The sequence below is a fragment of the Corvus cornix genome, chromosome 2 (genome assembly GCF_000738735.6).
Source record: "Corvus cornix cornix isolate S_Up_H32 chromosome 2, ASM73873v5, whole genome shotgun sequence".
Classification (NCBI taxonomy): domain Eukaryota; kingdom Metazoa; phylum Chordata; class Aves; order Passeriformes; family Corvidae; genus Corvus; species Corvus cornix.
In genome coordinates this window covers 110,955,366-110,980,780 of record NC_046333.1, presented here as the reverse complement: position 1 = coordinate 110,980,780, position 25,415 = coordinate 110,955,366, and the positions used below count along the sequence as shown (strand labels likewise).

The window sequence follows — 25,415 nt, the reverse complement described above, 5'->3', positions numbered from 1 at the left end:
GTGCTGTCATCTTAGTGTCTCTTTGTTGTACTGCTTGGGGAAGGGCACAGCCAGTTAGAAATCAGAACTACAGCTAAATCCCTGTTGTGGAAAACCACTGCAGACTTTTATTTCTTTCTGTATGTTTCCAGATTGACAAAAAGGGCTGGGAGAGTCCTAGAGTGGGTGGGAAATATGGAACAGCTGCTTTCTGGACCATCCTTTACTAAAATGTACAAGGTACTTACAGGAGGTGGGACCTGTGAGGAGGTTCTCTCCAGGCCTGCCCTCCCAAGCTGGGAGATTTGCAGGACACAATGATGACTACCTCCGTCTCTCTGTGCTGGGCATTTCTACATATAATACCCCAAAATCTTCTACCTACTTTGTGGCAGTGTCCCATTGCCCTACGGGTGGCAGGGACCATCCTTGTTCAGGGATCCTCTCCTCACTCCTGAGGGATAACCCAGTCAGGCAGAGCACATGGAGAGTTGGAGACCAACAAAAAAACCAACCCAGCCATCCAGAAGAACCCTACAAGACAACCCGAAAGTTCTTCTTAGGTCTGAACCAATTCTACATGATGCAAATCACTGACGCCATCACCTGGACTTGTGCAAAGCGTTTGATACTGTCCCACATGAAGATGATCAGAAGGCTGGAGCAGCTCTCCTATAAGGACAGTCTGAGACAGTGGGGTTGGTCAGCTTAGAGAAGAGAAGGTTCTGGGGAGACCTTAGAGCAGCCTTCCAGCACCTAAAGGGGAGCTACAAGACAGCAGGAAAGGGCACGTAGCAACAGATGGGGAAATAGCAGTACACAGAAAGAGGGCAGGTTTAGATTAGATTTTAGGAAGAAATTCTTCACTGTGAGGGCATTGAGACACTGGAAAAGGTTGTCCAGACAAGTTGTGGATATCCCATCCATGGAAGTGTTCAAGGCCAGGTTGCATGGGGCTTTGAGCAACCTGGTCCAGTGGAAGGTGCCCTTGACTACAGCAGAGGAGTTGGAACAGGATTTTTTTTAAGGTCATGGAGATCTGCAGCCCACTTCTATTTATAAGTTCCTAGTTGTCATGGGAATTATTTAAGTAATTTGGTTGTTTGTGTTCACTTTTTAACATTAACGATCTTTCATTTGTTGTTATTGTTCAGGATGGGGATACACCCAGTAAAAATTATTCAGCAGTTTAGCAGGAACAGAGAGACTAGTGTAAGGAGTGTGTGATAGATAAGCTGCATTTGGGTAGCAGGGAGCAGTTGTGTGAGGGCAGATACTATTTATACTGTTCTGCTGCTTAAAGTTGATGCTAACAACACTAATTTGGTTGTTTTGAGGATAACTTTATTGAGGACATCTAAATGTTACCAAGTACAAAGCTACCATATCACAGTTTATGAAAGGGCACTTTTCCAATGACCATTCTGGGACCCTACACATATAACCTCAAAATGCGCAGGGTGTTCTCACTTAAAGAGCATGGCTACCTTATAGTAAAAACCACAGTGGCAAAAAAAAGAAAAAAAGATAAGTACTCTAAGCAAATTGCACTTGTGAAACAAGATCAATTAGGTTAAGGACTTGGTGGCAATGGTGCAGTTGAGAGCCTCTGGATAAGGATCAAGGGACAAACAAATAATGTGGATTTTTTCGTGAGAGTCTACTATAGACTTCCTAGCCAGGACAATGATGCCAACAAGTTGTTCTATGAGGAACTAAGGGACACTTCCATGTCAACTGCCCTTGTCCTTATGGGGGACTTCAGCTTGCCAGAAATCAACTGGGAGCATCACACAGCTGATACAACCCAGGCCAGAAGATTCCTAAATAACCTGGATGACAACTGTATGGAACAGGTGCTAAGGGAGCTGACTCAGAAAGATGCCCTCCTTGATCTGCTGCTTGTCAAGAGCGTGGATCTCATGAGCAAAGTGGAGATTGGCAGCTGTCTTGGCCACAGTGACTGCAAAGAGATTGAGTTTAAAATCTCTGTTGACATGAGGAAGAGTGCCAGCAAAACCTCAACTCTGGACATGAGGAGAGAACACTTCAGTGTGCTCAGGGAATTAGTACGTAAATTTCCCTGACAAAATGTTTTTGCAGGTGCTGGGGTCCATCAGTGCTGGTCACCTTTTAAACATCACCTCCAAAGGGCACAGGAGCAGGCAATTCCCAAAAGTCAGAAGTCAAGCAGGCAAAGCAAAAGGCCAGCTTGGCTGAACAGGAATGTTCTCTTGGAAATAAGGCTAAAAAGGAAGGTGTATGCCCAATGGAAGCAAGGTCAGGTGACATGGGAAGAATACAGAGATGCTGTTTCCCACTGTAGGGAGAAAATTTGTGTGGCCAAAGCTCAGGTGGAGTTGAAGCTGCCAGAAATGTGGGAGCCAATAAAAAGAGTTTTTTCAAATATATGAATGGCAGAAGGAAGTAGAAATATCATGGTCCCATTAGAAGATGAGGATGTCACCTCACAAATAGTGACATGGACAAGGCAGCAGGGTTTAACCTTAGAAAAAAGTTCTTCACCCAAAGGGTGGTTGGGCACTGGAACAGGCTCCCCAGGGAAGTGGTCACAGCACCAAGCCTGACAGAGTTCAAGAAACGTTTGGAAAATTCTGTTGGGCATGTGGTGTGACTTGGGGATGGTGCTGTGCAGGACTAGGAGTTGGACTCGATGATCCTTGTGGGTTCCTTCTAACTCATTTATTTTGTGGTTCTGTGATTCTGTGAAAATAGTGAAGGAAGTAATATCTACAATGAGATGCAACAGTAATTTCTTCTGTTTTGGTCTTTAGTTATCATTGTCTATAATGTTGTGGAGTCAGGAGGCCCCCATGCTGCTGATGCAAATACATGGATCAAATGCAAAAGTAAAATTTGGATGGTATTTTACACCAGTGAGGGATTAATGTTGTATTTTGCCAAATATTTCAGATTGAGAAATTCTCTTCTTCATTTTTGCTTTCTCCCTAGTTTCTGTCCTGTTGTAAGCAGGACAATGGCAGCTGGTTAACCACACTCTGTTCCAGTGCTGACTTTGTCTACTAGTGCCTGACACAATGGCTGTAGAACCATATCTGAAACTTTCTGGAACATTTTCCAATTATCACATCTCCCTCCATGGCAATGAAGTTGAGAACACTAACAGAGATAGACTGCTAGCATTTACAGCACTGCCTTATTAGTCCTGGCTTGGTTTAGACAACACACTGGGTGGTATTCCAGTAGCTGGTTTATATTAGTGTTGCTGTAGCTGAGAAAGATACATTACCTGTAGAAAGAATAAAAAATACTATACACACACACAAAAAAAATCCTTTGTGCACACCTTCTTCTTTAGGATGAAAGCAAGCAAGGTTTAATGCAAGGTGTCACTGTGACAATAAAAAATTTTCAGTGCCCATATACAAACCTTAAGACATTTGAAACATTCTTTTTTCTTTTTTTTTCATTGTGTGCCACATACTTACTCCCTTCTCCTTTTTTATTACCAAGGAAATGAGGACATTTTCATGAAAACAAGAGCTTAGATTCTTAGAAGTTTGTCAATTCCTGCTTATATTTTTCTGTTCTGAAGGGATCGGAGCTTTCTGTACAGGGTACCGTAATTGCTTCCAACTCAACGAGCTGTGATGAATAAGAAGCAGGAACTTTTAAACAAAGACCCTGTTTTCATGCAAATATTCTCAGTAATAAAGCATAGAGTAAAAGAAATATGTGAAGTTATGTTTTGCAGAACTGCTACTTAAAGCAAAGCAGCTTTGTAGAATGAAGCCAAGTCTGAATTTTTCTAACTGCATGAAGGGGAAGTGAGTTTGAGTATTTTCTCAAGAGATTCCAAATGTCGCCAAAGAAGATTGTTAAAAAATAAAGACAGAATATATCCCAGTATTATTCTCATTGGCATCATAAACATCACTCTATGTGAAAAGATCCTAACCAGAACTATGACACCATTCCCACATTTCATGAATTCATTCTCACATTTCTTTATAAACCTAGAAACATACAGCCTCTTTCCCCCAAATATTTAGCAAGTATGTTCTTATAAGCCATCTCTGAGTCATTGCTTCGGTCTACCTCCTCTTAATTTTCCAAAACCAGCAGTAACTTAAGAAAAATAGAGAAGAATATTGGAACTGGAAGAAATTTGTCGAAAAAGAATTATATTGAATAGTAATTAATGGTTTAGGCTTTGCTCCATGATAGCTCATTCAGTAGATAAATCAAAACCTAGGCAACATTCATTCATTTGAAGCTTTCACACATTAGTACTACCAAGTAATCACCTTCTGACCTCCTAAGCAGCGAATACCTTGGAGTTACCATTAAGGATACCTTTCTAGAGTTGTCCTTTGCCAGTAATATTAGTAGGCGGAATGGTGACTATTTTCTTCTCAGGGAAGCTGTGTCACAGCAGAGTCCTACCTCCCTAAATGCAGTCAGGTGACCGATTATCGAACCACTCAGGAGATTCTGCCATGGATGTGAGACCAAAGGGAGAGAGCACAGTCAAGCCCATGCAGTGTGGGAACACTGACTTCTACCTCCACAAGCATTAGGGCTTGCAGTGCTCAATTGTTGCTGTCATCACTGGGCTGTAAAGGACGCGACAGGACACTTCCACTGAAATTCTCTCCAGAAGAGAGGAAAAGCGCTACCAGGTACATAGTTTAAAGCAAACCATTTGGAGCTGCAGTTTCTTTATTCCTCAGCACATCTTCTGTCAGTTCAGCATGGATGATTTTCAGTCTGCACAGAAATGGGCTTTCCATCGTAACTCACGGACATGGCAAGTCAGAAGTGTCAAAATAATTTTTTCTCACTATGTCAGTGAACAAAAAACCCAAGAGACAGGAAATTCATATCCTCAAAGGCTACCCTTAGCCATCCAGTAGTGCCATATCAAGCACTGCGCTGAAATATGGTGCATGTTTTCCAAACACTCCTCTTTGGCAGAAGTCAGATGACAGGTTTAAGCCAAAAATCTTTTTTTCAGCAAGTTTAAAAAACTTGAAAATATCTCTCAGCTTTTTCCATAGACTCAGTTCCATGTCACTGCAAGATTGTAATTTCATCTAGAAACACTGGTAACTCTAATGAGAGACATCAGGCCCCATTCTGCCTGTCTTCACTTTCTATTGCCAGTGGACTTGTTGGAGCTGATAATTCAAAAAATACAATATTTATGATATTCATGATTTACTTTAAACCTCTTTCACAGCTTGATGCACATGAGGCAATTCAAATCACCAAAACTCTGTTTTGCAACTAACACTTCATTCCACTGAATGGAAACGTTCACACATCTGTTGGTGGTGTATTGTTTCAGGATGGCTGCAGAGCAATCAGGCCAGCAAGGCACGGATGTGGTGTCTCCACACCAGAGAGAAACTTTCATTTTCTGGCAAAGGCAAGTGAGTTCTGCAGAATGCAGAGCACAGAACAGCCTCAGTCCGAGGCATCGAAGGACCAATGCAGTCCCTCTCCCCAAGGATGCTACAGCTGAATAACAGGGTGTCATTAGAACTCTTGACAGGGGGAGGGTCTGTGCATGCCCTTTTCATTGCAAGGAGATTTCAGACTGTGTTAATTAAACTCTGTTAATTCTGATACAAAAACCCCACCCCAAACCCTAAAACCAGACAGTGAACTTAACCCCATGTAATTTTTCTTATTTAAATATAATCTGATAGTGATGCTTTCAGAGTATCAGAAGATCTCAAAACGGGAGATAAAAAATCTGCACTCTAAATTCACCATATAAATTCTGCTGAAATTACTATACACACACAATATATATATAATCTCTATATATGCATATGTAATGAGTATAGGTTATGCAAATACACTCTGCAATGTATATTTATATGAAAGTGAAGTCATGTACCATGCAACTGACCTTCTTTAGATCACCAATTATTTATGGAAAGCATAATTTTGTGTCCTGTGCTGATCCATTGTCTGGCAGGGTTGGGGGGGTTCCAGGATGTTCCAAGGACTTCTGGCCAAGTGATTACTGGAAGCAGTCATGAAACATCCGTATCTTTCATCAACACGAATCATAAATCTCAACTGTAAAACAGAGAAAGAAATCCAGCTGAGTTAAATATTACCCGAGTTTCTACTCTCCATCCCCACTTCACCCCTTAGGTGGTTTTCCTCCATGTTTTTTTCACAAGGGCATGTAGTGGTAGGACAAGCGGGAATGGCCTTAAGATGAAGACAAATTAGGTATTAGAAAGAAATTCTGTACTATAAAGGGGGTGAGGCACTGGAGCAGGTTGCCCAGAGATGTTATGGGCTCCCCATACCTGGAGGTGTTCAAGGCCAGGTTGGATGGGGTTCTGAGTAACCTGGTCTAGTGGAAGGTGGCCCAGCCTATGGCAGATGATTGTTAAGATCATCTAGTTCAGATTGTTAAGATTCCTTCCAAACCATTCTAGAATTCTATGATTCTCTCTACTGCCTCAAAACAGTTTGAAAAAATTATTAATATTTCTGGGTTTCTTTAAGGCATGGTCCAAACTTCACGGAATTTAGGAATATGTCTCTGCTGAGAAGGCACAGGGCTCTTTACATGATCCAAAGTGATACTCCTGGCTATGGAATTATTTTCTGATCTACTAAACCACTCCTGCATATTTCAAGCATTTTACTGATCCATGCTATAACGGTCTGGATTGTCACTCCTGGCTCTGTCACATCTTCCTTTATCCCCCTTGCTTTGTGTGTGTGCTTTGGATTCAGTCATAGCACAGTATCAGTGTGATACGGAAGTTACTGAGACCCTCAGCAGGAGGCTGGGTTGAGAACAATTATCTGACAGAATTGTTTAGCCATGCAGCCCAATCCATGTTACGACCCTTTTTCTAAATGTAGATCTAATGGCACATTAAAGTAATATTACATCTCATAAAGCCTGCTGCGTAAGAGTTCAGCGAGGTTCCCCTTGCTCCCCTTCTGCACAGCAGTTCCTTTGTTACTGCCTTGCCTCTAGATCCTGTGATGGACAGGAGTCCCGTGCTTCTCTAACACTAAAATGGGGCTGCCAAGATAATTTATGGGCCATGTGGCCAATAAAAAGCCTCAAGCCTCCTTGGGTTATCTCTAAGTCCTACTTTTCTCTGCCCATTGTGCCAGCTTGTCCTCTCAGATTTTACAGACTGCATGAAAGGTTTTGGCAACATAAACATCCTCCAATAGTCTTGTCCTAGCTTTGCCTGCGTCTGAGGTGTTTACAGAAAGAAAGCAGAAAAGCAAACATGGGACTGGAGGGAGAGGGGAAGAGGGGGAAAGGAAGAGGGGAGAGAGAAGAGGACAGCTACATGTGAGCTGGGTTAGCTGGGGAGATGGAGGCCGGGTTGAGGTGCCCATGTGCAGTGCCAGCCCAATGGACCAGCATGTCCTGGCTGGGGTGTGTAAGGAAGGGCTTCTCCTGGTTCTCTCAGCACCTTCGGCTTTTGCACTAGAAATCCAGGCTCGGTGTAAACAGCGCGACAGCCCATGGAAGCCTTTTTCCGCAGGACACAAGGGAGTGAAAGCGAAGGGTGCTCGCTACTGCCCAGGTCCGGGCAGGAAAAACAAACAGCTGCCTTTCCACTGGGCCCTTCCAGGCCCCGCGTGACTGGATACCCAGACACAGGTGGGATTTCTGCAGAAGACACCCGAGACACAGCCCGGGAACCCCGTAGCCCTCTTCATTTCAGCGACCTGAGCCGGAAACGGCACGTGTTTGGGTTGCGGTGGATTTTGGGCTCCCCTCCCGCCCAGCGAGCGCCGAACGGCGGGGCGGCTGCTGCTCGCCGCCCGCCGCAGCGCGGGGTGCGATGCCGCGGGCACGGCCGGCCGAGCCCCCGCCCGCCCGCGGGGCCCAACGCGGGGCTGCGCTCCCCGGAGCCGGCTTGCGCGGAGGGTCCCGAAGGCGACGGGACACGCGGGGAGCGCTGGATAGGGGCGCCCCGGGGGAGCGCGGCCCCTCCGCTCCGCCGGGCGGGGGCCGAGCCGCAGGGAGGGCGGCGGAGCGGCTTCGCTCTCCGTTTCCGAAGGAAAGCCCCGGCCCGGCGGCGGCCACGTGTCCCGCAGGGACCCCGCCGGGCCCGCCGCGGCCCCGCCGGGCGGTGCGGCGCAAAGTGCGCGGTACCGCCGCTCCTCCTCCGCTCCGCCGGCAGCGCGGGCGAGGTGGCGGAGGGGATGTCCGCCGGGGGCGCGGAGGCCGCCAGCCCCCCGCCACGGCCCTGCGCGCGTTTCTTGCTCCAATAAGCAATAATTAGGTCCTCAGCTAATGAAGTGTCAGCTGATCCGCTCGCTCCGTCTGCGCGCGGGGAGGCGGGGGGGGCTGCGCCCGGAGACATCGCCATGGAAACGCTGCCCTCGCCTTTCTCCCCCCGCCGCATCCCCCCCACCCCCCGTCGGCCCGGGCCGGGTGCGCACCGTCCCCGCGCCCCGCCGCGCCCGCGGAGGCGGGCGCATCCCGACATGGGACAGCGCTGCCCGTCACCGCGCCGCGCCGCCGTCGCCACAGAAACTTTTGTCCCGGCGGCCAATCAGGGCGCGGGGGGGGCGCGGAGCGGCGCTGGGCCCGGCCCGGTGCGCCGCCGCCGCCAGCCCGGCGCGGAGCGCAGCGCGGAGCGGCGCAGCCGAGCGGAGCGGAGCGCAGCGGCGGCCCCGGCGCGCTTCCCGCGGCCGGGCGCGGGCCGGACTCGGGCCCCAGCCGCGGAGGTGCCGCACGGCTGCGGAGCGGGGGCGCGGAGCCGGGCGCTGGATGGCGGAGGCGCGGGCGGGCGCGGCCGCGGAGAGGCGACGAGAGGAAGCGCAGCGGCGGAGCCTTCCCCCCCGGCGGAGGGGCTGTCCTGCTTGACGCGGCGGGGGAGACCGGGGGGAGCGCGGAGATCTCCGGCGTGAACTGAAGCTGTGGCAAAGGGAGGGGGGAAAAAAATCAGGATTGTCTGTTTTCTTCTTCTTCCCCCTTTACAAAAAGGGGGTTTATGCTCAGCATCCGCACGCAAACTTACTTGAATGCGTTGTAGCCAGTTTAGTCCAGAGACCAAAGGATACCCCGCACCCGAGGAGTCCTACATGTGTGAGCACCATCATTGCACTGGCAGAGCAACGAGAGCCGCCTCCTTTCCTGTACCAACATCCTCCTGGGACTGATCTCTCCTCCGGTCCAATATCCAAACCTATCTCATATATATGGGTTTTCTTTCTTTTTCTTTTTATTTTTTTCCCCCTTCCATCGGCTGGGATTGCTAAGTAAATAAATAGAGGAAAATTCCTGAAAGGGCGTATGAAAATTCGATGGGACTCAATATGAGGAAGTGAAATTCTCACAGACCATTTTTTTAAAATTAAAAATTATGTTCTTTTAAACGCGGATCGGATGCATTAGGCTTAGAAAATAGCAGGTAAGAACTTTCTTTCTTTCCAGTACCTTCATGCCCGGAGCGGGGATATCTGAAGCAAAGCTGCCCAGCCTTGGAATAAAGGGGGAGCAAAGAGACCAGTGTGCCCTTCAGTGCTTCCTCCATCCTGCGCGGCGAGGCGGCTTTGGGGAGAGGCACAGCTCTCCAGGACAGAGACAGAAAGCTCAGAAAGCCTTCGGAGAAGACAGCCGAGGGCTGCCGGGGCGGAGTAGGGTGGGCTTTTTCTCTTCTTTCCCTTTTTTTTTTTTTTTTTTTTTTTTTTTTTTTTTGCCTCTTCTTCACCTGCACTATCCGGGGTGAATCCGGGTGCAGCTGATGTATGGAAAAGAAGAAGGATCCGAGTCAATATTTTCTTTTCTCTTCGCTAAGCAGAGGGATAGGATTTTAATTATTTATCCACCCGAACCCTCTCCGGGTAAGACGCTGCTGGAGCCAGTGGGATAGTCCTGCCTTGCACAATTATTAAAGAGACTGATCACGTACAGTGGAAGGATAAGAGGAACCTCCACCAGATCCTTTTTGCCTCCTGTGAAAAAAAAAATAATGAAGGAGAACATTGCCACACTATTGAATTGATTGCTGCCCCCCCTACCCATCCCCCTCCCGACCCCCACCCCCCGAACCACCACCACAACAACAACAAAAAAAAAAAAAAAAAAAAAAAAAAAAGAAAAATCCGCTGGGATCTGCCTGCACCGGGACCTCCTTCGCTCCGGCTCGGAGGTGGATGCATTTTTCATGAGCGCTGGGTGAACAGGTGCAAAGTGCGGCGGGGCGGCCCGGCCCCGCACCCCGGCCCGCTTCGGGGCGGCGTGTGTGTGTCCGTGTGTCTGCCCGTGTCTGTGTGCGTGTCCGTGTGTGTGTGTGTGCGCCCCGGCGTGTGCATGTGTGCGTGTGTGTATTAGGAGATTATGGAGAGCAGCGACCGGGACATGTACCGCCAGTTTCAGGACTGGTGTCTCAGGACTTACGGGGACTCAGGAAAAACCAAGACGGTGACCCGTAAAAAATACGACCGGATCGTCCAGCTCCTGAACGGCTCCGAGTCGAGCTCCACGGATAATGCCAAATTCAAATTCTGGGTCAAATCTAAAGGCTTCCAGCTCGGCAACTCGGACGAGGTCAGTGGTGGTGCTGGAGGAGGGAAGCAAGTGCTGTACGTGCCAGTCAAAACCACGGTTAGTAGAGAATTGTCTTCCTTGTTCTATGTCGGCCGCTGCAGCCCGCTCCGGGAGCGAGAGGCGCAGGGGGAGCCGCAGCCACAGTTGGCTCCTTCCTCCCTCTTCCCCCAAGTCATCATCACCATGTTGCGTTTGCCTGTCACATTATACACCGCCGAGGTCTTTGTGGGTCCTTTTATTTAAAGCGATCGTGCGCACAACGCACCCCGCCGGGTCGGTGTCGTTCTCCTCCTCGTCCTCCTCGTCCCCCCCGTGCTCCCCGGGCCGCTGCGACGGGGTTGGGGTGTGCTATTGTCCCGCCGCCGCCGCCGCTCCGGCCATTGTGCCGGGCCCGGCCGCCCCGGGCAGCGGCCCCCCGCCGCCGGCGGGGCTGATGGATGGCGCACGGGGGTACCCTGCCTGGCACAAAGCCAGGCGCGGCGCCGGGCGGTGGTTCCCCGGGATATCTGTTGGGGTTTATTTATTTATTTATTTATTTATTTATTTATTTTATTTTTATCCTTTTTTCTTTATTGTTATCCCGCAGCCCTGGCGCCGCCGCCGAGCGGCCACGAATGTGCCCGGCTTAGCTGTGAAGCGCCGGCTGCGCTAGTAAGGGGCGGCGGGAGAGAGAGGATGCTCAACAAAGGGAGGACGGGGTTCCGCATGACCGAGGGAAGGGTGTATTTTGTGACACTTTCTGGGGTCGCAGGAGCCCCTCAGCACTCCGTTCGATGCGCTAGGGTAGCGTGGCATCCCCGGCAGGCGCTGGCGCTGCGGGCTGGGCGCAGGTCTGACAGCAGGAGAGCTATTATGCTTGGTGGTGGTAGGAGCGACAGATTTTCCTATTTAAGAAGATGGGGACTGTTGGTTGCAAGTAGGTTTTGCCTATTGAACTCTCTTAATGTATCATTATTCTTACTTCTTATGCGCTGGGTCACGCAAGCTAAGCTTCTTTTGTCTGTGCGTGGGGCGGGTGTGGAGGGGGAGCCGAGAAAGGAAACCCGGCAATTAAAAATATTCCTGCTTGGGCATTTGGCTTGGATGAGCAATACTCTCCTTTTTTATTTTCTTTCTTGGAGTGGCGGCTTATCTGGACCTAACGGGAAGGTTGCTGGGTGGCGCAGCAAAGGGGGCTTCTTGGAAAGTATTCTGGGTTGGGTTGTGACGTAGGCTGCCGGGGAAATCTGCCTCTCTTTGCCTTGCTGAAGTCATAAACCTGGGCATTCCCAGGGGCTGGCTTGTATTTGCCCCCTTGTCATCAGCGCTGTCATTGCTGTGAGGAGGCAGAAGTGGGAAATTAATTTTAAGGAGATCTTTAATATGAAGATTGAAAGTAAAAGAGAAGCTCTGGACAGAGTTTTTTCCCTCTCTGTGGTTTTTATTCACTGAAGTGTTCCACGTCTGCCTATAGATTCAGATGATTTGGCAGATCTCTGTTTCACTGTTAGAAGATTGATTGCTCGTCTCTGAGCCCAGAGAGTACCATAGATACAATTTATAACAAAAAGGTTGCCTAAAGCAGAAGTCTCCAATTAGCTTGGTATTTTTAAACATCGCTTCTGCTCACTGAAATAATTATTTTGAAGGGCCAGTGGGAAGATTGTTTATTCCCAAGACTATCCTTTTCACGGAAGGTTCAAAACTGTAAGCAAATTCAGTATTTTTTAAAATGACATTGACTGTGCTACTAAATAAACACGATAACCTTAATTTTACATGATGGAATTTAAAAATTAAGTGCTTTTCTGGTCCTCTGAAACACAAGACTCAGTGATCATCAGCTTGTTTATTTTGTCTCATCTTTGTTAGGCCATGAAAGCCTGGAGTCCCACCTTCCATCCTGTTTTCTATTTTAAGAACACAGAATCAATTTTTGTTTTTATTTTTTCCCACAAGGGATTTCAGTGAGAGTTCAAGCATCCTGCAGGTCTTATCGTTGTACATTTGTGGGAATCACACCCTTGGCTGTGAATGTCTTTGTATGTTCATATACGTGTATTTATATTCCTATAGGAGTAACTCTCTTCAGATAGCTAAAGCAACCAAGGAGGAATTCTAATAAAATTAGGGTTGCTAATGAAATCAAGAAAGGAAAAGTTAGCATGACCTATCTGTAAGCAATTCCTGAATATCTCTATATAACCTGAGCAATGACTTATAGACCTTTTCAGAAGAGGTCCTTTATGTAGGTACAATTTCCTCCCTCTGGCCAAGAGAAATTTGTTGTTGTCCAGCATAAATGGGAAAGGGTGATGCTCGGCAACATTCAGCTCTGAAAAAAAAATGTCAGCCCCTCCTGACCCCATGAATCTGGTGTGACTATCCCACCACAAAAGGCAGAGGAGTATTTAAGCAGGCCCGCAGGGTGGCAGTGGTTTGTATGAGCTACTGCCAGGGCCAGGGCAGTGCCTGCCGGGCACTGACAGCTCAGAAAGAACATGTTTGACAGAACAGGGATGCAGCCCCTGGCCCAGAGAAAGTCAATGGCAAAGCTCCTATTGACTTCAAGAGGCCTAGAGTTTCACCCAGATGGGAATGATGTTACAGGGAAAAAAATCGGACTTTCATCAGACAGTAATTATTGGTAAGCCTTAAAAGCCCATTTTCTCATTTATTTATCTCTTAATTATTAATCTGTGATCATTTAGAAACATCCCCACTGTTTTTGGTTGTTTCTTCTCCCCTCTCTCATGGTTGTCCCATACATTTGGGCCTGTCCAGTCCTCAGAGAGAGCCCCAAATGGTAGCAGAGCCCCAAACTGTGAGGCTCTCCCTCTTGTCCATCACTTGATCTCACCATAGGTAAAAGTAATTTCAATTTAAAATTAATCACTGCTGGCAGCATGAGCACTCCCTGTGCATAACAGGATGGATGAAATTATGAGTTGGACTCTACAGTCACAAGCTGGTCAAAAATAAGCAAATATTCAAATACTTTGTTAGGAATTATTCTCTCCTTGAAGCTTTAAGATTTGCTGCTCAGCTTTGCTGTCAGCCAGAGAGATTTGCTCCTGATGGTGCTGTAATCCACTGCTGCTGGTAATTAGACATCATTACTGCTGCGTTAAAGGGAAAGAGAGAAGGAGAGAGGACAGGCTGGGGCTAATTAACTACTTGATTCTAATGAAAGAAAGAGAGCCTGATAGCAACTGGGAGGTTGCACCGGAACAGGCTAGATGTACAACACAGACTTAATTGAAGCAGGGTGTCTTGCAGTCTCACAGTAGCTCAGGCTTGGTCTACTTTCATATTCTGTGGGCAGTAGTGCACAAGGTATTATTCTGTTTTTCCCTTGCCTGGTTGATAAGTAGCTCAAAATCACAGGCCTGTCTTCAGTATCAAGTTTAAGCATGCCAGCAAGGAGAATGCATAGATGATTATGTGTTGGCTTAATCTATTTTACGGGTATGGTCTCCTCAAGAGCAACAGGAACAAATCAATTTCTGAATGTTCACATCCTTCTGTGGCCTAGGAGATGCACTTTTGGTCACCAGGCAACAACATTCCCTGCAAAACAGCCATTTTAGGTCCAGAATGGGGCAACAGACACTAAGGTATTCCTGTATGCTTAAGGTATTCCTGTGTGCAACCTAGCAAGTATTTCACTTCTGCAACTTTTCAGATTGTTTCTGCTACCATTGCAGGTTTTCTTTCATTAAGCCCAAGCTGCACTTTATGAAAGCAGTGAAATTAAGCCTAGCCTAGACACACTGTATAAAAAAAACAGGTTAGGCCAACAGATATGCCAAATGGTTGACAATGTTGACTTTTAATAGTTGGTACACACCAACATAAGGAGGTGTGGAACTAGTATCTCTAGTAAGATACCCTTTCTAACTGTATACATGATTTTTATGGTGTATTTTTAAAATTTATTTTCTGCATATTTTCTTTAGCTGGAGCTATTTATTGATTGGCAAATTGAAAACAAATTTCTCCTCACCACTCTCCTATCTCCGTGTGTAAACACAAATATGGACCGTAAAAATTAGTCTTGATTTAAAAAGAAGTTATAAGGTAATGGCTCGAGCTGTATCAGTAGACTTTAAGCAGAATTTTCCATTAAAAAAGAAGGGCCAAGATGACTGCAGGATAGCTCTCAAATATAGAATTTACACAGTATTAGCAAACTCAAAGGCCAAGTTCAGATTACTTTTATGTCATTACTAATTTGAAATGACTCCATTGATTTTCATGATACCACAGACCTAATGTATGAATTTTCCTCCGCTTTCTTTTATATTTTCCAACTATATGCAGAGAATGAACTTTCATTCTGAAACCAAATTTTGTTTAGCTTAAATCTTTAGATGCTCCAGGATGATCTCGTCCTTAAGGATAGCTGCTAGCAGACCACCAAGGCTTTCTGCAGGTGCAGGGTTCTACTACTGAACCTGATTACAGGATTTAAGGCTTACAATTATAGACCAGTCAGCTCTAAGGAACAGGCTATATCCCAACCCACCTCTTCTTCTGTTGGACATGAAGAACAGGAGATAGCTATATGAGTTTATGTTCCTTTTGATTTTATATAAATTACTTTGTTTATGAACAATAGAAAAAACAGATCACAACATAAATGGATTGTAGGTCAAAATTTATTGCTTTGAATTATCTTACATTTTAAATGGTTCATTATTTTAGGGAATTTTGTAGCAGTTTGAAAATAAGCATCTTTTTCTTGCGTTTCTCCCCATTTTTGTAAGCATCAATATAAAAAAAAAAGTATAAAAGTGTTTTTCAAATGTATATTGGTAGCTCTGTAGCCTACTGAACTGCCAGCACATAATGGCAGTAAGCACCGCAGAAAGGTGATGCTGAGGGTAAGCTGTAATTTATCCCAAGGTACGATGCTGCAGGAGTTTTACAGTCCCATTAAATGCACCTTCCAGGCTCAGGAGTGGCATTCAGACCCTGCCATATCCGCCCTGTTTTAAGTGCCCACCACATTTTCCTTAACCCCTGTTCAGGTCTGCAGAGCTCTGTCTCCTCCCTTTACCCGCAGCCTCTGCCCTGCTGTTTGCAGACCTCCTGATTGGAGTCGGTGAGGAGGGATGCTGGTGAATCAGAGAGACAGTGCTGGAAAATGGTCACAGCAGATGGAACAAAACCGGTTTAGTTGGCAACTCTTAATGCAGGCATTCAGGGGAGTGTTCATGAATAAAGAGAATAACTCTGTCCTGGAATTTAAAAATGTTAAAGCGCCCATATGTAAGATGCCATCTCCACATGCATGTGTGAGAGAGGGAAAGGGACAGGAGGAGCTGAGATTTCTTAGTAACAATGTTGAGTTAGAATTGTCAAAGAAAAATGAACCAAGGAGAGCAGATTTTTAAAAACTGAGTGTTTTAAGGTTAGAAAATGTTGACATGAGTTTAGAAACATGAAATAGGGTGTAGCAGTGTACAAACAAAAACTAGTACTGATGCATCCATCCCATATATACACACGTAGTGAGAGACAGGATGGCAAGTTCAGTGCTACCACCTGGGCAAAGGCCAGACGTGCAGCTCAAAAGACCAAATCTTTCCAGTGATCAGAAATAAAACCTCACAGTTTGATTTTCATGCTTCTGTGAACCTTTGCTGAGACAACTGAGGTGATAGTGAACTCGTTTCTTCATTCTTACCCTGAGTCTCTTGTCAGTGAAGCTGCACTGGATTTGGTCATGATGCAGGGACTGCTGCTCAGATGCTCCCTGATTTTCTTTGGATGTACTGAGTGCTGTTTCTGTGGCTACACAGCTATGTGATCAGTGGGAAATAAGCTGGAAGCTTATTGCTAAAATCAGCTAATAGGCGTCAGTACAGCATGATGGGACTTCTTCTGATCTTTTTCCAGAGAAACTTTCTTTCCCTATCCTCTGGGGTGATCACCATTGCTGTTGTTCAACTCTAGGCTGAAAGGAGACAGGATCTGGGGACACTACACAGAGAGACTGCAGGTAAAAAGGGCTTCCCATGAACATGAGCCCCTGGGCAAAGAAGGCTAGTGCCAGTGCTGGACAAATGTGAGAGTTAATGATTCAAATTTCATTTTACACTACAAAAATAAATTAAAATTGGCTGACACTGAACTGTGAGTTTTGGTCTGCTGTTGAAAGAAGACAGCTGTTAGGTTTGGTCTGAAGGAAGCTATTTGGGTCCCAATCCTTCCCTGTTACGCAGGATACACCTGTTGAGAGCTTGCTGGTAAAAGAGGAACAAAATAAGCAGGGTATATAAATGAGGTACATGTGGAGAAAGATCATGAGACAGCGTGGCAGGAAACACACTCTCCAGGAGGGAGGATCATACCAGATTCTGCAGCCTCCCATGCATCACAGAGCATCACAGGCATCTTCTGTTCCTTGTTGAGTAGGTTGACTGGTCAACACCGTCTCCAAAATTAGTAGAGCTTTACAGGATGTAAAAGATGTTTTTGTCTTGTATATGTCATTTTAAACCTGCCAGAAGCCTCTCTGACTTTAGAAAACTCAGGCACTATTAGTTGGTGCAATGAGAGTTGTTTCCTTTGTCCTGCAAGAGCACTGAAAGTGATCCTGCAGCTTGCTTAAATTACCCTTTTGTTCTCTTTAAACAGATGAGTCTCAACACTTTACAGTTCCAATAGCAAGGTATTTTTTAGTGGTTTATTAACATACAATATCCAGGTAGGCACTGTCAATATATAGGAAAGACATGCTACAGGTTATGCCATTGAGCATTTTTTCAGATGCACATGGATTTTCTTAGCGATGATCAACTTTGTCACAGATAGTTGTACAGGCTTCTAACTGCTTATTCAATAACTCTGCAAGCTGCAAAACTTGACAGTTACTGTGTGCATCTGCTGAGATTATAGCCTAGTTGTTGAAATTGAAATGGGGTGTTTGAAACATTTTCTTGTATATGTGGATACTCTTCAACTTAAGGGGCTATCTGTAGCGAACAGTTAACTTAATAAAACTGATCTATGGTAGAGTTAACCTCAAGGAGAGACTTTTTTTGGAAACAAATATTCTGTATAGACTTGGAAGGACAACGTTTATCAAATGACCTACTTCTGCCTAGGATGAAACTCATTCAACCTTTTTTACTTGAGAACCTGTAATTAAACTCCTTAGGGAAACGAGAGGTTTTACGTATTATATTGATAGTAAGGTCTGTGTGTCTGAAGATTTTGTACATTTTGTTACCCCAGAGATTTTAATACAAGATATGAATGCTACAATATTTTGACTGTACTTAGAGAAAATTTAGGTGGTGGGATTATTTGCCCTTAAATGACTTACGACTCTAACTCACTGTAGAACTTTTAAATGAGTATGACTTGTGACTGCTCTTTTTGTTGCCTCTGGACCTATACATACCACTACTACTACTGCCAGGTGGAGTTTGTAGAAAACTTTTGTTCAAGGCAGATCCAGAGCTGAAATAGCTGCCCAGTCATGACCTATCTGTAGAGTAAAGCAGCATTGTGCTGGTATATGGGGAATCACATTTAGGAATGGTCTTTCACTACCCTGAGCTGATAGAAGATGAGTAACAGGCAAGTCAATACACAAGTGATTAGATACAATAAGAGAAGAACAGCTAAGGCATGGCCAGAGGTTTCAGCAGGCAGGAAAGATGAGGACTAAAAACACGTTTCACAAAACTTTATTTTTCAGTGTGTATCTTTCTCTGATGTGGGTGATAAAGAAGTATCTATCCTGGGTTTGCATTTTTTCAGGTGATAAAACTGAAGAATGGACAGAAGTAGAGAAATAAAAAAGAGGGGATATTAAATTGCAGTGCATCACTGGGACTTACACAAATTCAAAACCACTAAAGAACTTAAGAATGAAGTAACTAAAATACTAGTAAATATACTATTTGCCCCTCTATATGGGAATGATTTTGCAGTATGGACAAAAATGTACTAGAAAGGGAAAAAACAGGGTAGTAAATACAGCTCATAGAAATAACAGACTAGTGGATCATATGTCAACACTAGGAAGAAAAATCAGTAAGAATCATTAAAAATAATATTAAGTGTAAATATGAACTGTACCTGGTTGGTAGAACTAGTTTGGATTTTGTGACAGTTAATTATGTTCTTCTAACTTGTGTTCAAGAATCCTTCAAAAATTTTCAGGTGAAAACTTTGTTTCTTGCTTTCTTCTGAAATGAAACTGATCTGATACAGACTTTATTAAAGCAGGGTTGCAACTTTGGCTATGATGGCAAATTAAAACTGATGAAGAATTGGGAAACCATAGCAAGTGTTTGAGAGCTATACAGTGCAGTCCAATGTGTGTATATACACACATTTGTATATACGTATACATATATACACCTAAAACTCAGGGAGGTGGAGGGTTTTCAACACTGTATACAAAAAAGTAAATTAATTAGGTTAAGTCAAAGAAGAATTGGGAGGTAAAATAGAAGTATCGTAACAAAGGGGAAAAAGAGAGAAATCATGGCAGGCAGAACAGACCATTGCCAGATAATTTACATTTTATGCTATCATGATATTAGCTTTTTGAGAGGAAAGGAAGAATTCAAGCTTTTCAATCACATCTAAAATGTATGGAATTAGTGTAATATCTCAAGGGAAATATTTGGGAATAGTTTCAAACAAATCAATAAGTGTATCCAAAATGAGCATGGCAGGTATAACAAAAATTGGCATTAGGAAGAGTATAGAGAATAACATTGAAAACTTATTATTTTCATCAATTAAATGGTATGTCCTTGCCTTTAATAGCATGCTTAGTGTATTTATCTCATCTCTAAAAGGTTGCAGAATATGAAAGGTCCATGGAAGGTAACTAAGCTTATCAAAGAAAAAGGGTACTTACATGAGAAGTAGTTTTAAATGGTTATATCATCCAAAAAGATAAACATTAAGAGAAAAAATGCACAGCAGAAAACAGACATGTAAAGAGGTAGAAAGAAAGTGAGAGAAATAGTGTGGTGTAAATACTGGTGAACAGCAGAGAAAATTCAGTCGCCACCCTTTTAAATTCTATTTCATCTCCTAAGGCTCTTTTGACAACTATCTCAGAAGGTAAATTCAAAGCTAGGCCATTTTTATAAACCAAAGTGTTGGGAATGGAAAGCCTGTCCTGCTGCCCCTAGAGAAACCCTGACTGATTAATCCAAAATTTTGTCCAAGGATTTTACAGGAGCTCTGTGGCTCTCATAAGGATGTAGTATGCTCTTTATGTCAGTTCAGCTTTGCTGGCTGGAGCAGAAGTGAGGACAAGGTCATGTTCATGCCCTTCCTGCTCTGTGCCACTGGGAATGAGGGCATTGGTGTGATGGCATGAACTTGCTGCCTGGCTCTCACCTGGTGTCCTGCAGCACCTCCCCAGGTGCTGTCCCACAGAGCCTATATCAGGATTAGTCATGTTCCAGCCCATCCAGTCAACACAAGGAAGGACTTGTGGGGCACAGTAAAATCCCAGCATCTTCCCATTGCCTTCCACTTTGTACTGAATTTTAACACTGCTGGTAGTCTCAGCCTTCATGCTCTTGTTTCCTGAATAGCTTAATAAGTTTTAAGTGTATCTTCTTAGGTTGGCTGAAGCTATAGCAGGGGAAAATAAATCGGTCACTATTGCACAAGGCACAGTATTTTGTTTAGGAATTTGTTTATTTACTAATTACTGAGCTCTGAAACATCTTTTGCAGACTCCCTTGCAGACTGGTACTAGATGGTTTGTTGGTCAGCTGGATTGTAGCAGTTGCTGTGGCTCGTTGCTGTGGTGATATCACTAGTCCAGAGGAAGGAGGGAGACCATCCCTGAGGTCCAGCATTACCCTGTGTGGACCAGTGCATGAGATTATTGTGGTTTACATAGAATGTTTCCAATCAAATACCTCTGGTTTACAATTTACTGCACTTGTGGTGAGAAGGGATGTGCTGTTTTCACCTCCATATTTTTGTCTACCTGTGTCAGCTTTTTGTGTGTGCGTATTTGTCACAACTATTACCAAACTCTTACTATGGTGGGAAGAAAAGAAAAAAGACCAGAATTGTTAGAGAATTACTGTCCAGTATGAGAGGAAATTAGCTCCTTCAAATGATGACAATTTCTGAAAGACTTTGCTTTTTGGCCAATGGGACCAGGAAGTATGGCACATATATAATTAAATTACTTGTCCCATTGCATTTCTCAAGAAACAGCAGTGGAAAAAAAAAAAGAATGTAACTTGTTCCTTCCTCCCTTAATCTAGACATAGTCATACATCTTTTGATAACCTTTATATTTTTATATTCTGAGAGTTCAGTAAAGCCCCCTGGCTATGTTTGCTGTAATACTGAAGTATTTCTTTTCTACTGAGCAAACAGTCAGCATTCTTTTAATGAGTGCTATATTTGAATGCCAGGCATCCATCTAAAACCTGTAGTTCAGGCAAGATCTCATCTATTTATCCCTTTTTGTCTCAATTTGGGCTTATCCAACAAGGAAATGGCATAGTAAATTTTGTATGAATGAGCAGCAAAACCCAGAATTCTCAAGAAGGTGTTTATTGTAAACTTCTTCCACATTGACCCTGTGTTTTTTAGAAAACTTACACAAACCCTCTGCCACGTGTTACCAATGTAGAAGGCCTCATTATCATTATTTTGGTGTAACTGAGAGTTGAACTGGCATATAGGGAGCTTTCAAACAGTTAAATTTGCACCTAAGCAAATAATAAAGCAATACAAATAAAACTAAGTTTAGAAGTGAATAAAGGTAGTTAAAAGAAGACTATTTTTTTTCTTTTTCAATAGCCCCTCTATATAGCAAATTTCACTATTATTCTCTTCATCCCAATTTTGGCAAGATACATCAGACTTTGAGGAAATTGTGGAACTGAAAATACGGTTTTAGCTGTATTTGTAACTGAATCTTACATTTTCAGCTGTAACCAAAAGATCTTACATTTTCAGCTGTAACCAAAAGGATGGCTTTCAAAAGCTGAGTAGGAAAAAGCATTCCTAAATGGGAGAAAGCGGGTCAAATTTTATTAATAAGTAGAACATTTCAATTAATAGAATTTTAATGAACTATGTATTTTTCTGCTACTTATCAGTGAACTTCAATGAATTTATAGGTAATTACAAGATTTCTTTTTTAATAAATTTAATTTTAATGGATGTAAAGTCAGGAAAATTTTCATATATACAGACTTCAAAAAATTCAAGATATTTGCGTTATCATTCTTGCTGTAATTTAAAAGCAGGCAAATAAGTAAAGTACAATATAGATGATTAAGTGATACTATTTTAAAGTAAATTAGTACCATGCCTAAAAGAGCCAAAGAGTGAAGCAACAGATCTACAAAAAGCTGAAAAACTGTAGCTGAAGGAAGCTGGAAGGAGTTAAACCAGTGACATTTGTGAGGCTTTAAAGACCAGTCCTGTCATCCTAAATCGTGCTGGGTGAAATCCCCTCCTGGGATAGGACCAGCAGAAGGTCTGCAAATCATTTTTTTTAAAGTTTTTGGCACAAAGGTTATGCTCCTGTTTTGAAGACATAATGCAGCCCCTGGCTGATGCTTGGGCTTTGCGATGGACAGTGCCTGAGGGAGGAGTCCGCCCACAAACCACTGCCCTGGGCACTCAATGTCCTGATCAGTTGGTATTGGTTGACTTGGTAGCAATGACTGAACCCTCAATAGGATACATTTAGATAACTTTTTTTCTATTAGTGAAGAAAAATTTATCTGTAAGTGCTATCTGGTTTTGCCAAGGTAAATTCCAGTGTGCTAGAGACTGGTGCTTAACATATAGAGGTTTATAAAATGTATAAAAATACCTAGAAAGGTTCAGTAACAGCAAGGCCAAATTCAGCTGTAAAGTAACACCAGGGGCCACCCTGTTCCCACCTCTTTGGTTGTAATCTTCTGCAACACTGGAGTTACACTCAATGCAATGCACTGTGCAGACAGCTCTCTGTTGTAGAAATCCCCAGATTCTGATTGTTCAAGGAGAAATAAACCAGACCAGAGAATGATCTTGATTTCAAACTTTTAAGCTGTCTGTATACTTAAGTCAAATGAAAGAGCATCTCTCACCAAGTAAACACACCCAACACATATACTCGCCCTCAATTACACCATTGAGGTTGTTCGTTTACTTGTTTAAAAGTCATTTCCCTTTTCCATGGATATTGCATTAGGACATCTGCTATGAGGAGAATTCAGATCTCTTCCCCTTTTTCCTGTCTCTTTGAACTATATTTTCATTAGAGCAATCCTGCTTCTAATAAGAGTGGAAGGAAAGTGAGATGAGGGAACAAATGGAGTGAAGTGTTAAAGCCAATCAAGTATAAACAAACTTTGGCTTAATAGCTTCCTATGAGCTGATCCTTAAAGCAAGAAAGTCAGCCTTGGGAGAGATGGAGGCTGAGGAAAGTAAAGTAAGCCTGGAGAACACACATTACACATTTCACAGTAATAATAATAATAAAAAAATAAAGCAGCCAAAAGAAGACAGATGCTTTCTGTTAACTGGATAATAAAACTACTTCTGATCTTCAAAAGTAGCGTTTAAGCAGCTAGGCATACCTGTCAGCTACCTATAAGCACAGAACAACCTTAAGATATTAACTGCATAACAAAACTGCCTGGAAAATGTGAGAAAGATAAAACACACTTTTTTGGGGGGGGGATGAGAAGGTCAGGGGGAAGCATTTTCTAAGGGAAATTTGTTGTCAGCAGAATTTCGGATAAATGTCTTTTCCCAACCATTTATTACAAATTGGAGTTATTAGTCAACATTTAGTTCAATGAGTATCACAGCATAATGTAGCAAAAAAGTAGCTAAGCAGAATGTTGCTGGACACTAAAAAGCTCGTAGTTACACAAATATGCAAATTGTTAATATAGGTGCTAGATACACCCTGCTCTTTGAATTTGGACATGTTTGCCATTGTGTCATAGCCCCAATACCTGTCTGACGTCCACAGTGCTACACGTTTTCCTCAATCCTCGTAATTTGTCTTTATTGCTGCAGTTTATTATTTACTAACAGGCAGAGAACATTTTTTCCCCTATGTTGCCTTTATTTCCAGACCTCAAGGCCTGCTGTTTGTCATTTTGAATTCCAATCCAACAGCAGGTGTCAAGATTCAGATGTATATTACCTATGGGCAGGAGGATCAGCCCGTTTATGTGGCATCAGCTGAACCGAACCACTCCCTGTGCTGGCTGCATTTTAATATTTTTAATCTTGCTTTGGAAGGCATGCTATTTTGGTGAGCAACCAAATGCATTCAAAGCTGCACACAAGAGGAGATCTACAAATGGGTTTCTAAATCTAGGCTTCTATAAAATTAAAAAGCCAAACCAAAACAAAAAGCCACTTAAACACACATAACTGGAGAATCTATTAGGTCCAGTCCACCCACAACCATCTGGAGCACTAAGTTATCTGTTGGATTTATCCAAACAAAACTTTGGACAAAACATGAGCAGAAATGAGGTGAATAAGTTGAGCTGAAGTAATTTTTACATTAATCTTTTAAAATGTCCAAGGCCAAGAAGGCCAATTTTAAGAATTGCTGAATGATATTACCATAATAATGTGAAATAGACCATTTTAAAGGCAAAAAGCTGTTCCCACTGAAGTCAATAGCAAAATCTCACTGACTACAATAGTAGTGGGATTGGCCTGCGAAGTAGCAAACCATGCTTTAAAAAAATCAATACTTCAATTTTACAAGGTAATACGGATAACAGTATAGTTGCCTATTATCAGACCCCACAGTCTGTGGATTTTATCTCTCTAATAATGGCAAGGTTTAGCACCTATCTTATGAATCATTGAGAGGAAAGACACAAGCCATTTCAAAGCATTTCCCCTGCCCCAGCCGAGAAAGCTCTCCAGAGGCAGGATGCGCTGCACCGAGCGTGCCTCCATCAGCGCCGTGCAGCAAGGATTACTCTGAAATGAATGGCTGCCTCGCTCGGAAAGAAAAAATAGCATTAATCGCTGTGGATCTCGGTGTAGCGTTTGATGCCCAGGGCTTCCACTCCAGCCCTTCGTATGTGCCAACCACAGACAGAGATGCCCCGAAGTGGGTCAGGCTGTCGTCTCAAACCCCACCGATAAAAAAACCACAAGCGACTTTTTTTATTTCGTATTTTCCTTTTCACGTTTCAAGCACTGCCGCGTTGTGATCCAAAATAGAGCTCTGTCCCATACGTTCATCTTTACGCCGAGGATATACACAGATCTTAACAGGTCTAGAGATAGACTTTGGGGAAGGGGGTTGAATTTTCCCTCTCTGGCCGCAGCAGGGCAGCCAGACCGCTGTGTGTTTATCCCCTCGAGTCCCCACCGCGGGGTCGCGGGGGTCCCTCCGCCGCGGGGCTCTCCGTGCGCCCCCGCCCGCCTGTGCCGGGAGCGGGGTGTCCCCCCGCGCCCCGGGTGCGGGCGGAGGCGCGATGACCGTGACTCCATCGGACATAATGAGCGCGGCTGCTCGGCAGACATGTCCCTCACCCCTCCCCCTGCAGCCATATGGTGCCGTAAACAGCCGTGCGGGCACGGGGTTTTGTTGTTGTTGTGTGCGTGTCCCCCGCCCCTTCTCCCCGCGGGTGTCCCCAGGGTGCGGCCGGGGCTCCCCAGCGCCTCTCCCCGGGCGCGCCTCGCCGGGGACGGGACGGGGAACGGGGGCGGCTGCGGAGGGACCATCTGCCGGGGCCACCCCTCGGGGACCCGCGGCCCGGGGTCCCCCTGGGGAAGCAGCGCGGCCGCGACGCCAGCTGGGTGCGGGGGCCGTCCCGAGGGGCGCACAGCCCTCTCCCCGCTCCCAGCCCGGTGCCGGCTCCATTAATTGATTCAGGGCTCGGGCTCGCATTCAGGGCACGGGGGAGGGGGA

The 25,415-nt window shown here is 44.5% G+C and overlaps 1 protein-coding gene and 1 long non-coding RNA gene across 6 annotated transcripts in view; one reads left to right on the top strand and one right to left on the bottom strand.

Moving 5' to 3' along the window:
• Nucleotides 1–10,015, bottom strand: part of LOC104690410 — a 45,924-nt gene extending 35,909 nt beyond the window's left edge. The window contains exons 1-3 of one of the 2 annotated variants that reach the window (XR_002045816.3): nucleotides 8,994–10,015; nucleotides 5,882–6,054; nucleotides 1–5,403 (exon numbers count right to left, since the gene is read on the bottom strand). The exon at nucleotides 1–5,403 is cut by the window's left edge and continues 2,299 nt beyond it. This is a non-coding gene — a long non-coding RNA (uncharacterized LOC104690410). The remainder of the gene's footprint in view (nucleotides 5,404–5,881; nucleotides 6,055–8,993) is intronic. The other variant, XR_005601427.1, reaches the window with a different exon arrangement.
• Nucleotides 10,016–10,063: 48 nt separating this feature from the next.
• Nucleotides 10,064–25,415, top strand: part of NOL4 (nucleolar protein 4) — a 190,116-nt gene continuing 174,764 nt past the window's right edge. For 3 of the 4 annotated variants that reach the window (XM_039548923.1, XM_039548922.1, XM_039548919.1), the window contains exon 1: nucleotides 10,064–10,582. In XM_039548923.1, coding sequence (XP_039404857.1) covers nucleotides 10,316–10,582 — 267 coding nt within the window. In that variant the 5' untranslated portion in view covers nucleotides 10,064–10,315. The remainder of the gene's footprint in view (nucleotides 10,583–25,415) is intronic. The other variant, XM_039548920.1, reaches the window with a different exon arrangement.